At 39.8% G+C, this 13,448-nt stretch overlaps 2 protein-coding genes across 2 annotated transcripts; both read right to left on the bottom strand.

The window, feature by feature from the left end:
- Positions 1 to 624: 624 nt before the first annotated feature.
- On the bottom strand, positions 625 to 6,844 carry si:dkey-21a6.5 (proprotein convertase subtilisin/kexin type 5). The gene is made up of 9 exons (XM_042388619.1): positions 6,628 to 6,844; positions 4,964 to 5,137; positions 4,604 to 4,742; positions 4,407 to 4,495; positions 3,942 to 4,005; positions 2,767 to 2,855; positions 2,550 to 2,662; positions 2,283 to 2,439; positions 625 to 1,424 (listed from the first exon to the last, which is right to left on the bottom strand). The coding sequence occupies exons 1-9, from the start codon at positions 6,674 to 6,676 to the stop codon at positions 1,267 to 1,269; spliced, it is 1,032 nt and encodes a 343-aa protein (XP_042244553.1). The 5' UTR covers positions 6,677 to 6,844; the 3' UTR covers positions 625 to 1,266.
- A 700-nt stretch (positions 6,845 to 7,544) lies between these two features.
- Positions 7,545 to 13,440, bottom strand: cfap99 (cilia and flagella associated protein 99). The gene is made up of 16 exons (XM_042388285.1): positions 13,380 to 13,440; positions 11,463 to 11,597; positions 11,237 to 11,381; positions 11,057 to 11,151; positions 10,862 to 10,968; positions 10,602 to 10,779; positions 10,342 to 10,422; positions 10,001 to 10,069; positions 9,779 to 9,865; positions 9,592 to 9,680; positions 9,162 to 9,366; positions 8,834 to 8,975; positions 8,589 to 8,740; positions 8,295 to 8,500; positions 7,988 to 8,180; positions 7,545 to 7,834 (listed from the first exon to the last, which is right to left on the bottom strand). Exons 2-16 carry the CDS (start codon positions 11,574 to 11,576, stop codon positions 7,727 to 7,729), a joined length of 1,971 nt encoding a protein of 656 aa, XP_042244219.1. The 5' UTR covers positions 11,577 to 11,597; positions 13,380 to 13,440; the 3' UTR covers positions 7,545 to 7,726.
- Between the last annotated feature and the right edge of the window lie 8 nt (positions 13,441 to 13,448).

Genomic DNA, 13,448 nt, shown 5'->3' with positions numbered 1-13,448 from the left:
AACAGTATAATTAATACTGTTGGATGTAACCTGCTACACTGTAAGAGCTTGTTAAACCGTTACTTCTCCTTGTGCCAGAACCAATATTAATACTATATAAATACCTGATCAATTGCATTAAAAGTAGGTAGACAGTGAGGCACAAGACTGACAATATCAGGTCCACTTACAAAAACACACAAAAGCTGTGTTGGGACAAACAGTGCACAGCCAACATGGCTGCTTTCACGGCACATTTGTGTCCTTCAAATGAAAAGAACAATGTTGTTTTAAATTATCATACAGCTTTCACTGCATTATGACAAAAATCTTCAGCAGCGAGGAGAGAAGTGATCCGTAAAGCTTCTTAAGAGGTCAAAGATGTCGAGCTGTGTGGAACATTACAGCACAGCCTGGACTTAAAATATAGGCAGTGATTTATTACTTGTGGCCAGAGAAGCTGTTATTACCATTACACTAAAATGGGCACACAGTCTATACATAGTGCTTCTACTTAAATAAAACCACACGTCAAGGTCTGGCCCACAAATTTGAAATGCCTAATTTGAGGCAGTTGAGAGAAAACTATTGAATTGATTATTGAGTCTGTAAGAGGCTACAAGTTAAATGAGTTAGAAATCAGGCTCAAGTCACTCATTATCATTTATTTTCCTTTAAAACATACAAATATAATCTTAAAAAAAGCAGGTGAAAAACATTAAGCCAAGGTATCAATCAAACTACAGACAACACATTGTATTGTAATCAAATGCATTAAAAAAACCCACCAGGCACGACCCACAGTTGACGAGGAAGTACACGAGTTAATGGAGGCACCCATAGGTCTGCTAACACATGAGTGCAATGTAAATCAATTACCTCGGTAAAAAAAGTGCTTTTCACAAGAGAGAGAGTTTCCCACCGAGCTGAGGCACGCATCTCGTTTTCAGTGCTCCAGCATACCTCTCATAATCCAGTAACCTAGTTTAGAAGAGGAAAGTTTATCTCTGAGTAGAACGACTGTAAAAGTGTCAAACTACAAGAATTCACAAAAGAGCCAACTTCTGTCTCTTAATATTATATTCAAATGTGTCACATGGAAAAGCTGGTGGATTGTCAAAGTACTCTCAAGGCACCATTTACCAAAAATATGGCGGTCCAGGATTTTACCATCAGTCTTCCTCTATCAGTTCTTTTGTCTTCAGTTGAGACTCATGTGGAAAAAAAAGACTTTAGTTGGTTTTGTCCATCTGAGCACTTAGGAAAGCTTGGCTGAGGTCCTTTTGTTCACCAGCCAGCATATACAGGTTCTGCATCGCAGGGTATCCCGTAGTATCGACCTTGAGGTCGTTCTTTGCGTAATAACGGAGCTCGAGCCATAGTCAGCTCTCCGTCAGCGTCCCTCCGTTGACGTAGTACCATTAAAATGATGAAGAGTAAGGCCACTGCAAAAGAGAGAGGATCTGTTGTAGGGCTTATTAGAGATTGACAAAGAGTGCACTGATACACAAGGATGAGTCTTATTTTGTTTCATTATGTCCTGTTTGTGCATCATGTGGACTCTGTGCAAAAGCAGAACAATAATCTATAATAAAACATTTCCAGTGTGCAAAAAGAATAGCGTGACTCTTTGCATGAGACCAAATGACCAAAAGGTTCATTGGGGGGAGGACACGTCCCTCAGAAGAATCTAAACTTCAATTATGGACATAAATTTGTAGTTAAAATATGAAACGTGCAGTCAGAAATCTATCATATTGTCGAGAGGAAAAAACAAATCCCTGCTCAGTAGACCTGTTTATTTATAATAATCATATTCATAAAGACATTTGGATAAGCAAGGTTAATTTGCATTTACATAGTTTCAATGCACCAATTCTAAGTCAAGAGTGGAAAGTTCCACTTCATACAAGCTCTGTTTCATTGAACTATAGAAAATAGGCATGCCTAATGTTATCCAAAAGGAGCTATGAACCGTTACTGTGTCAAATACTAGTTATTAATACTTACTTTAAAGAAATTGTTTTGCGTATAATCAGATTATAGAAATGTGGGACATTGCAGCTTGAAGCTGGTTAAATTTAAAGGCAATCAGTTGGAAAAGCATAAGTGTCTTTAACATGGTGTTAAGTTAAGGCAAGATGCATTTCTATAGAAGCTCTGAAATATCTGAAATTCATACTGGATAGTTAAAACTGTGACACGGTTAAAAGATCTATGAGTGAAAAACGTGATTGTATTTGAATATTCCTTCATCTCTGTTAAAAAAACATATATGGAATTGTTTCAGCGTTGCTACTTACCCCCTCCTCCGATGACTAACAGAGCAATAGTGACAGGGGCCAGTTCACAAGTGTCCCCTGATTTGCGGAAGAAAGTCTCCATGCAGTAGCTTGGAGCCAAGCTGCCCGCTGGACAGAAAGCATCGTTGGGACACTGAATGGGGTTCACATCTGGACTCTGAAAACAGAATATACTCTTTCACCAAACGTATTACCTATTTTTCCAACACGAACTGGTTCATTTTCACAATCTCGTGTCACATAGCGTCCGGAGGGTTCAGTACTCACAGGGCAGTAGTGATTCTCTGGGCAGACGTCACAGCTTTCCTGGCCCCAGTGGATCTGGAAATAGCCACTGCCGCAGATCTGACACAAAGTCTCATGGGGAGCCTTGTGCATGCCTGTCCAAAACCAGATATCACCTGGATGGTGCTTCCTCTTTTTCTAATATGAGCTGCAGCATTCATTAACATTACCGGTTAGAGGCCTGTAGCTTTAAGTTTACCTGGCCGACATGGTGAGCAGGTTTTAGCAGCAGCCTTTAGAGCTTCTGTTCCTCCAGGACACGTCTGACACTGGGTACAACCAGAGGAGCTGTCAGAGAAAAAGACACTTGTTTTTGACTGTAAATGGACAAACTACAATGAATTTTATGGCTGGTTTACACTGCTAACAGACATACAGTACATGAGAAATAGTTAGGAGCAGGTCTGCCTGTTGTCAAATATAATTGTCAGTTGTTTCAGATGGGTGCAGTTTAAGTGGTTTGGAGACTTAGTCAATGTAAAGGTCAAATATGATGACCCAGGTCCATGTACAATGCATTTTCAATCAGTGACCACAAGCTTTGGAGCTGTGGCCAGAAGGACATTGTTGCTTGTCGTGGCAGCAACCCAAGAACTTGCTGATGGATGCCAGCCGTGCAGGAGACAGGCTTTTTGGGGCTTGGCAAAATCATATGACTCTTCCCCTCACTCGAAGAGGTACTGGCATACCAGAAGCAGTCTCTGTGGCCAGAGTACCTGCAGTTTTTGTTGGCACAGAGAAAGAACTCAGCTGTGGGAGGTCATGGAGAAGAGTTTTTGTTGGTTTCTAAGAGCTTATGAGACTTTTTTTGGTGAAGAGCTTCCAACCCTCACCTACAAGTCTGAGCTTTGACTGACATCACAGATACAAGATGCTTAAATCTGTTTTTTTTTACAGCGTGTATGAGCTCAGATATGAGGGAGGAGCTCAGGTTAACTGCTGCTCCTTCACTCCTTCCTTCTTCACTCCCTCAGTTTGATCGAAGATGACACACCATCTTACATTTCCAATTCCAGTTCGACTGCATAAGCAGCATTAATATCCGCCAAGACATGATCATACATGCTGCTTAAATTTTCATGCCAACTGCTGATTAATTGAAGCGGTAACTGTGCAACTGGTTGAGTGTGCATGCGTGTGTGTGTGTGTGGTGTGTGTGTGTGTGTGTGTGTGTGTGTGTGCGTGTGTGGGTGCATCTATGCTGGCAAAGCAGAACCATGGGATGGAAACATGTGATGTTCGATCTGGTTGAGTGATTTTCCAAACAGAGATAGTTATGAAAGTTCCTCACTGATTTCTGAATCCTAGTTACAAACAACAAAAGAAACAACAGAAATAGATGTCAAAACCCAGTGACATTCAAGTGCAAGTTACTTGCAAAAGCTTCCTTGTGTACATGGTGCACATGAAGTGGAACTCTGCTCTGATGAAAAGAAACCTGCAAGACAGACAGAAAGACAGACAGAGAATAACTCAATAACTGTGAGTCCTGTTTTCTCTCAAGTTTTGAAAATGTATTCAGGTCATTCAATGATTATTAATAGCGATACATCTACGTAGGTAGCTCATAAGCTCATTAGCAAGCTTAACTTCCTTTTATTGGAGAATGTATTTAGTAGATAATTGATTTGAACAGTTATCAGAGGTCAGTTAGGCTGCCAGGGGATATTTTATAACATACAGCACTGTACAGCAACACACTAACACTGGAAGGAATTTTAAATATATAGGTCTCATTTCTGACTACAAGCAAACTGTTGTTTCAGTCTAAATTAAATTCACAAGTTATTGAGTTACAACACTACTACTAATTTTTGTCTGTGGCTTAAATAAACGCACCTGGTGAACAACTTGTGCAACTTTCTCCACCAGTGTTATTACTGAAGGATCCAGGAGGGCAGGGGTGACATAATGGACTTCCAGTGAAACTGTACAGTAGTGGTAGATATACAAGAAATAGACCGGTGAACTACATTAGAATAGAAGAAATGTTTTGCATTTTTAAAAAAGTATGTTGGCAATACCTCCATCCTTACTTTGTGTAGAAGCCGCGGTCGCAGGGCAGACACTGCTGCTGTCCAGCCATTGACTGATAGAAGCCTTTGTTGCACGGTAGGCAGGCTCCAGGAAATAGACAGAGCCCGGGGTCAGGACAACACACGCACAGCAGGGTGTCTGGGGAAAGGCAGAGGATCTGAGCTTAGACTGTATTATCTGTTCTTACATTTTTAACCACTGTAGTAAGACATTTTCTTTTCAGACAGGATCTAGTATATGAGACAGAGTTACTGCAAGATCCTAAAAAATTAAAATGTCTCTGTGATCAACCATCACACACACACACACACACACAAAAAAGAGTGGTTTCATGTCAGATGACACCATCACTGACTCACTGTTGTCGTACTGGGATCCTGGTGCACAGGGCTCACAAGTAGAAGTGTTGAATGCAAAGCAGCCGGGGGTCGTGCTGCTGAGAATCACGGGAGTTACAGTCAGACCGGTCACATTCTCAATGAGAGTGGTGTTCACTACAGCGGGCGTAAGTGTGGTCTGGCTCACCACCATGCCTGGAAGAGAATGATATAAAACATGACTGTTTCATTTGCTCAAAATGCTTAATGCAAGTGAATTATTGATTTGACCGGCAGGTGACCTCTTGAAAAATTCATGCAATCTCTCTGCGGTCTTTGGACTGTGTTGTCTGATGCCAAATGTTTAACACAACAGTGGAAGCACAAAAGACAAATACTGGGCCCCCTCTCCACATCTTAGCCCCCAATCATTGCTTCACTATCAATACAATATCAGTCCAAAATCTATGTGGCTCAATCACGTGCCTTTGATTTTTCTATCTCTTGTTCACTCGATCTCTCTGAAATGTTGCGTTTGAGTTGTTTTTGCTCATAATTTCACACACTGTACTGCTTAGACAGGGGAATGAATGCGTGAAATACATATCACCAAAATAGATCTTCCTCTGTTATGGTCTTCAGACAAGAATCTAGACTTGTAAACACAACTAAAGTATGAAAAACAAAACTAAAAGCTTTGCAGATACATGAGGGCCCTCTGCGGTTGCCTGGTTGGTCTATGTCACATGCTGGCCCTGCATGTATTATTTTATATAAAAGAGAACTTCTTTATTAAGCTATAACGGTGTCACTGTGATATCTTAAATCACTCTTCAAAAATCTAAGATATAACATTCAACATCACCACTGAGAGAATGGGGGCAACAGGTAAGAGCACATCTGTAAAACAGAGCCCATATTGTGCTAGTAATCACATTAGCCATGTGCTTAAGTGCTTTCTTGAATAGGAGCCATCTTCCTCATGAAATGCAATTATTCAGAAAGGAGGTCATGTGATTGCTCTAGTTCAGTCTCAGCAGGGTTGGCAACATCCCTATTTCAAACTTTTAGACATAAGCCTCTGTTAAACTGGCGGAAAGAACTGCTGTAATCCTGAAGTTTGGAGGGTTATGATATAAATGTCTGCAAAATGATCCCAATAAAAAGAGATTAAAGTGGCGCCACAGCAAGATGCAATGATGTAAAATAAGATTAATACTATTATCAATTACGACAGAAACACAGTAAGTCATTTTTATAGTGATTTTCCAGATTAAAGTTTGTTATGAAGTTTTGGGCACAGACATGAAAAATACAGTTGTTGTGAAATGTGTGCTGAGAAATCTGCTTTTCAATATTAATGATCTTAACTACAAGGAAAACAACTTGTGTACTTGAATTTATAAAGCATTCCTAACATACAAATCTCCAAATGTAATCTTTGTTCATGCATCTTTTTTTTTATTGCACTCAAAATGTTCTCACAATGTGCAAAAGCAGCCTCCAGTCCACAAGCAAAAATCTATTAATAAGCTTATAGTTCTTGCTTAAGGTTACTCCAGTTGGGACTGTGATCCTCAGCGATGACTTATTCCATGTTATGTATTATAATAGCTCCTTAATAAACAGGGATAATGTATATTTATAACATTTTGTAAGAATATTGCTTTTTCCCACCCATAATAATACAAGATTATAGACCTTACCTAGGAAGCAAGCGGCGGCTATCGCAGGCAGAACTCCCCGACAGTCCATCCTCCAGATATTATTGACAACTACCACCAAACAATGCTGAGCTACAGCATCTCGCCCCTGTCAAAGTGGTCGAGCTGCCTTTGTTTTTACAAAGGACGTCAATGAAGCTCGATCGCTGTGGGATCAGTCCTCTCATCAGTGTCATATGACAAAATACACATCATGTGATTTTGCTTTAGAGGGGAAAAACTGAGCAAAATGGGCTGAATTAAGGCAGACCTCTTGTCGTTGCACGGGACAGCCAGTAGGGGCGCTACTGCTTCTTGTTTGGATACTGTAAAGTATTTTCTAGAGGGATGAATACTGTACATAAATAGTTCTGTTTTTTTATGAGTATTTCCAAACAGACGACACTGGTCCGACCTCATGATATTCTGAGTAATGATGAGTGATTGTTTGTACAGTAACTCTTTACTGGAGTTACAGAAATAACAATAACACTGTTTAAGGGAAGTGAAATTAACTCATGAGTCATAAGTTGAAGGTCGATCCTTGTTCATGCCAAACACACAACACACACACACACAAGCAGGTGGGTGGAATTTACTTTGGAGAGAAGTGAAACTGCTCTGATATTTATTGCATTTCATACAAGGAAACTTGTGTTAAATGTAATAATTAACTTATTATCTGATGAAGAACAACTACAGCAAAGGTCAAAGATCTCTGTGTGCACAGTTACATTTAGGTAAATTACCATTAGCTATAGAAACTCCCTGGAGAGAACAGACTGTTTTCTATGTGTTTTATGTGAGACTGAAGATGAAGTCCATTTCATGTTTTTATATTTTGGTGTTTTTTTCCATGCATGCACCATAACTAACTAACTAACTAACCAGACATACAATAGCAAACCTCAGAGCAACAGTTGGATGGTCTCACTGTGCGTGACATTAAATACACAGTGGCAGTCAATTTTATTCAGTTTTCATGGTAAATGTGTCAAATTCAGAATGTAACAAATGATGATTCATCACACACATTTCTGGCAGCACATAATTAATAATCTGTCTGATCTATAATTAATCCTTCGGAGCATTTTGTACATGTTTACGTCTTGAGCGTTTCCCTCTGAGAAACAACATCAGGAGCCTCCTTCTGGATATGACGCTCTAAGCTCCGCTCCAAGTCCTCCCAGTTTTTCTCCTTTGAGCTTTTCTATTGAAACAAGAAACACAGAGAGAAGTGAGGAGGAGAATATTATTTACTGCGACTAGCGTGAAAAATCTCAACAGTAACAAAAACAGACAAAGCTTACAAGTCACTCACTGAAAGGACACTGTTTTTCTTTGTTGTGGATTTCATACTCACTTTGTTGTGTGTCCCTGTGTGTCTGACTGTGTGCGCTGCTGCCTGCTCAGAGGTTTTGGCCTTGTCGCTTTCAATTTGCTTCAGTCTTTGGCGCTCTTGCTGTTTCTCTTTGAGCTTCTTCTGCAGAGCCAAAACTCTCTCATCCTGAGGTGCCGCCTGCCGGAAACCCAGCGTGGCTTTCCTCTCCTCTTTCCTGCAACGTGCCAAAACCATCACGAATGCGATATTTGTGTGTTCGTACATGTGTCTGCGTTTGTGTGTGTTGACGGGTCTACTTGTTTTCCTTAGAGTCCGACATTTTTCTGACCTGATGGCGGAGGCCTGTGCCAGCGCTCTCATGTGGATGTTGATGGTGTCCAGCTGCTCCAACAGCAGCTGCTTCTTGCTCTGCTTCTCCTCCAGGATGTGCTCCCGTTTCTCCTGCCGCTCCGTTTGCTGCGCCTCCTTCAGAAGGGCCAGCCGCTCCTTCAGCTCCACCAGGGACATCTCTCCCAGCAGCTCGTGGCCCGCAGTCTGACGAGGGACGCAAAAAAGTTGACATAGAGACGTACGTGAAAGTGTGCGAGATGTGAGGATGACATCAGTCCTTTCTTTCGCTCACCTCTGTGTTGTCAAAATTCTTGACTCTGATGTGAGGAAGTGATTCGATGGTGCGGATTTCACAGATGATTTCAAATTTCCTGCTGAGCTCCGCCTGCGCCTCCTCCAGGGCTTGACGCAGGAGCTCTCGACTTTGCTCCGAGGCTTCTTTCACTGTGACGTTGGCATAAAGTGGATTAGAATGAAAAACAAAATCATGAACAAATGATCATTGCGTCACACTTCATGTTAATTTCGGGGGCTTACCAATACTTTGCTTGAATTTCTGCAACTTCTCTTTAGCTGTTTTTGAGTTCTTGTGGCCTTCTGCCACTTGTTGCACCAAGTCTCTCATTTCTTTTTCCTCCTGCAGCCTTTTCTCAGCGTATCTCCGCATCAGCTGAGCTGTCTATACAAGAAACAACAAAGAAATCATGAAAAACACACTTTCACACATAACTGTCAATCCCTTTAAAATGACTCCTTAAAACAGACATGTTTTGGTCTAATTACGCTCCTCGTTACACACTGTAAAGCTCTGCGTAATCCTCTGTCAATGCCTTTTGTAATCAGTAGTTGACTGATCTGTACCCACCTCTTCTTTCTTGAGCTGAGCAGTCTTCTGGTTGCGTTCCATTATACGAGTGCGGGCCATAGCCGCCTCCTCATAACTGATGCGTCCTTCCAGATGCCTCTTCTCAATCTTCGCCAACTCCTCCTGAAGATCCTTCTCTCGCATCTCTTTCTGCCACTGCAGGAAAGAAGAGGGCTCACGTGCACCCTGCACCAGACGCTCTATTCTTTGTCAATACACACATGAAGACACAGAAATGAGTTTAACTAAGCTTCATTCAGGAGGTCTTATTGAGATAACAAGATCTTTATATATATATGCACCATCACAACAAGACAATTCAGTCACACAAAGCAGTTATCACACACACAAATTAACAGTTTGTTTCATGTTGAGATGCATATTCCCTGTAAAATAAATCAAGGAGTGGCAGGTAAATCCTGTGTTGTACCTCTGCAGCTCCTCCTCCACCTGACGGTCATATAGCGCCCCCTGCCTCAGGATGGCTGCACTGTTGAGTTTGATGGGCCAGCTGTTGTTCTAACAGAATCAGAAGAATCATTATCACTTCAGTTAATACTTATGAATAATATATCGAAGACTGATTCACCGAAGCAGGTGAAATCATTTGATCTCACCTTATTACTGGGAGGACGTCCACCTGAATGAACTGAATTGAACTTGAGCTCTGAATCCAAGTCTTGCTTGATCTGGGACATCACTTTCTGTATTAAATAGTCAGTAAAAGTGACTTGCTTAGAAGTGAGAAAATTAACATTAACATCTTGTTTTTTTATTTATATAAAGTTTAAACATGAATCAATAACATTACTTTGTAAAGAAAAGAAAATAGTCCCTACCTTTGTGTTTTCAGACTTATGTGGATTTGCACATCTGAACTGTTTCATATTTGCTTCATACAGCAGTTCCTTCAGTGAAGAACAGACAGGATAAAAGGGAGGAATTCAGTATGAATGATCTATGTATTAAATAAATAATACTGTTAATAATAAAACTGTTTTAATGTACTGTAATGTCATATTTATTCCAGTGTTTAATCCAACTCTTGGTTGTGCCAGCTGCTGAATTACAGCTGCTTTCTGTTGTTTTCTTTTTTATTACAGACATATAACAGGCCACCTTCTGCCTTTTAGATGTCGTAGCTTTTTTCTCTTGATAATGGTAAAAGCAGATGTTTTACCTCAGTCTTTTGATGGTTCTTTTGTTTGATCTCCTCTATCATCTGCATCTCTTTTGGAGCCTTGTAGGTGCTATTTGGTACCTACATAAAAAAAGTGTTATGAGTTATACATCCATCACACCCTCTATGCAGTATACAGCTCAATAACCTGTCTGCTCTATATATCTGTTGCACAGAAACAGAAGAAAACTGCACACATGTAACTGTGTGACAATGTTTGAAGGAAATAGTGGATATAACTGTAAATGAGGCTGACTGACTGGTTTATGTCTCTCCTGCTGTGGGATGAGCTCAGGCATTGGCAAAGCTCGAGGTTTAGGTTTGTTTAGAGAGAACTCCTGGGGCTCAGTGGTTTTGATTGGCGCTTTCTTGACCTGACTCCCACGAGACATTTTGACAGCAAGCTGGTCCAAGAGAATATCAATCTCAGGGCGCCATCTAAAGGACAGAAATGATAGATATAATTATTCATTCCTTGACTTAATGCCTAAAAATATTATTCCTGGACTGCTTTTATCACCTTAGCAGAGGGCCAATCCAGTGTTTCTCCACGTAGGCAGCATCATAGATATTATTCCATTTCTCTTGTATCCATGTGGTGAGGTTTGTGAAGAAGAAACTCAGGAACTACAACCAAACACAGCACACACTAACACACGGTGCACCATAATAGAGCTTTTGACTGCTGTTTCAGATCAGAAAAGGACTTTCTTACTTTGTGCATTTTCTTGATGTCCAGAGATTTGACAACGTTGCTAAAACTCTGAAGTCCAAGGTCATCAAGGACAAATGTGGCGAGGTAACAGATAACTGAAAACAATATTATAAATATGTAAATGTCTTGTTATATTTAGACAGAGCTAAAAATCTAAATGTCTTAGATTAATTAACTTACTGACAAGCTGGCTGCGATCATCTCTGGATAAGTATTTCCCATTCTGGCCATAGAAGGCATTGATGACTACGTCCAATAACTTTTTGTACTCAACACATCCAGAAACAACATCAAGTATGAACTTCTTAGGCTGAGTATCCATGTGCTGCAACAAATAACAACATTTTTAGGGTCGATATGTTAATCCTGCAGCATCTGGACACTGATCTGAGTCTACCTGTTGTACCTGCAGATTCTTTGAAGCATCTTCCATGAAGTCATCCAAACACTGTCTGCCTGTGCTGAACTTATCCAGCAGCACAGCGGCCTCCTTGACAAGTGATCCATAGCTCGATGCCATTTTATATCGACCTGCAGAAAGCTGGTTGGAGATTGATGACAGTAGTGGAAAAAGAGCGCATCTATAGCAGAAAGACCCACAGTTTATATTAATAATACTCGTGTCAAAAAATGTGTTCTACGTGAAAGAGATCCAGGTGGTTTCTACTAAAAAAAACAGATTTAGAAAGTCATTTTTCTCAAGAACTTCCACAGAGCGGCTTGTTTTCAGCTCGAACCGTTGCCATGTTCATTCGTTGCTTAGCAACACACTGGTGTAAACAGACATGTATCCAAGCTTGAACGCCTGAAGTTAAATGAGAGGTAGTTTACAAATAGACATATTTAATTAATGAGATGTATTTTTTCCACTTCTGGACAGGTTTTATTCATTATATGAAACCATTCATGTTTTTAATCCATCGGAGACAGATTAACAGTGTGTCATCGTGTCATCTTGATCCTTTGTTGGCAGCCATAACATAAATTATGACGTAGCATATTGTGACGTCTGTGCAAACCTTACGCTGCCTTCACGTGCTGTTGGAAATATTGCCATTTACACAAAATGAACCACAAACGTGATAAATAGCCCACAGCAGGAAAAATAGTGATTATTATCAGATTAAGGCAACAGGTCTTTGTTCGATTGTTACAAATATAATTGCAATGTCGCAGGGAAAAGTAACTAACTTCACATCACGGTTTTGAGGGGGTTAGTGGTGAAAAGCTGATTACTGACAAAATCACATGCAAACTGGGGTTTTAGAGTAGTCTCACAATGCATCAACTGATTTCCTACCTTAATCTGATTAACATAATCAGATTTTTTTGTGGGCATGTAAACAAAGTCATTCATTTGGCATTGTGTTATCACAAATTATTTTTGAAATAGGCAATATATTTTAAGATATAGTGTGTGGCATGGAAACACATTCAATACACTTTACTGAACTTTTCAGTAGTGTCTAAGTAGGAGACATCTTGTGTCCAAGAATTAACTTGAAATTAAAAATAGTTGCATAGGCTATTCATAGAGTCCACATTTTTCAAACAGAGAAGAAGAAGATGTAATTTTAAGAAGAAGAAGAAAGAGTAACTGAATTTTTCCTATTTTATCTTTTTTATATATTTGAATTTTATTTGGAACAAGGGTTTTGTACAGTTATACATGTTATGCAGCATGACCTGAACCCCCCATCCCCTACAAATACAAACAAACAAAGAAAACACACAGCAACAAAAAACAATACAAAACAACAACAACAACAACAACAACAACAACAACAACAACAACAAAAACTCCACAAAACAACAAGAGCAGTACATTCCTATTTATACTCATATATACGTGCACATATACCCTTAAAGCCACATATGTGTGCATTTAAACTTGCCAATACCCCGTGCCTGTATGTAAGAATCAATTCAAGAGAAAGGGAAAAGATTAATATTATTAATATTAAGGCTAAATAAAGTAGGGGGTAGAAAAAGAACAAAACAAAAAAATAAATGGGATAATAAATATATATATATAAAAATAAATAGAGAGGGTAGCTGCCTATTTATGCATATCTATCTATCTATCTATCTATCTATCTATCTATCTATCTATCTAGATAGTGTGTGTGTGTGTGTGTGTGTGTGTGTGTGTGTGTGTGTGTGCGTGCGTGCGTGCGTGCGTGCGTGCGTGTGTGTGTGTGTGTAGTTTGGCTGTAGTTCATTTTTTTAAGTAATTGAATTTTTTTTCATGGAACACAAAATCAGACAAAAATATTCAAAGTGAAATAATGTATATGTCTTAAAACATATACTAAACACTTACGGGGTCTGTTTTGTTGTTATTCCCGAGCCAAAGCAGGAGGTCCACGGTGTGTGTGAGCAGCACTTGAAG

Source organism: Thunnus maccoyii, chromosome 16, assembly GCF_910596095.1.
Source record: "Thunnus maccoyii chromosome 16, fThuMac1.1, whole genome shotgun sequence".
Lineage (NCBI taxonomy): Eukaryota > Metazoa > Chordata > Actinopteri > Scombriformes > Scombridae > Thunnus > Thunnus maccoyii.
Note: the sequence above shows the minus strand (reverse complement) of the source record. Positions and strands in the feature narration are given on the sequence as shown.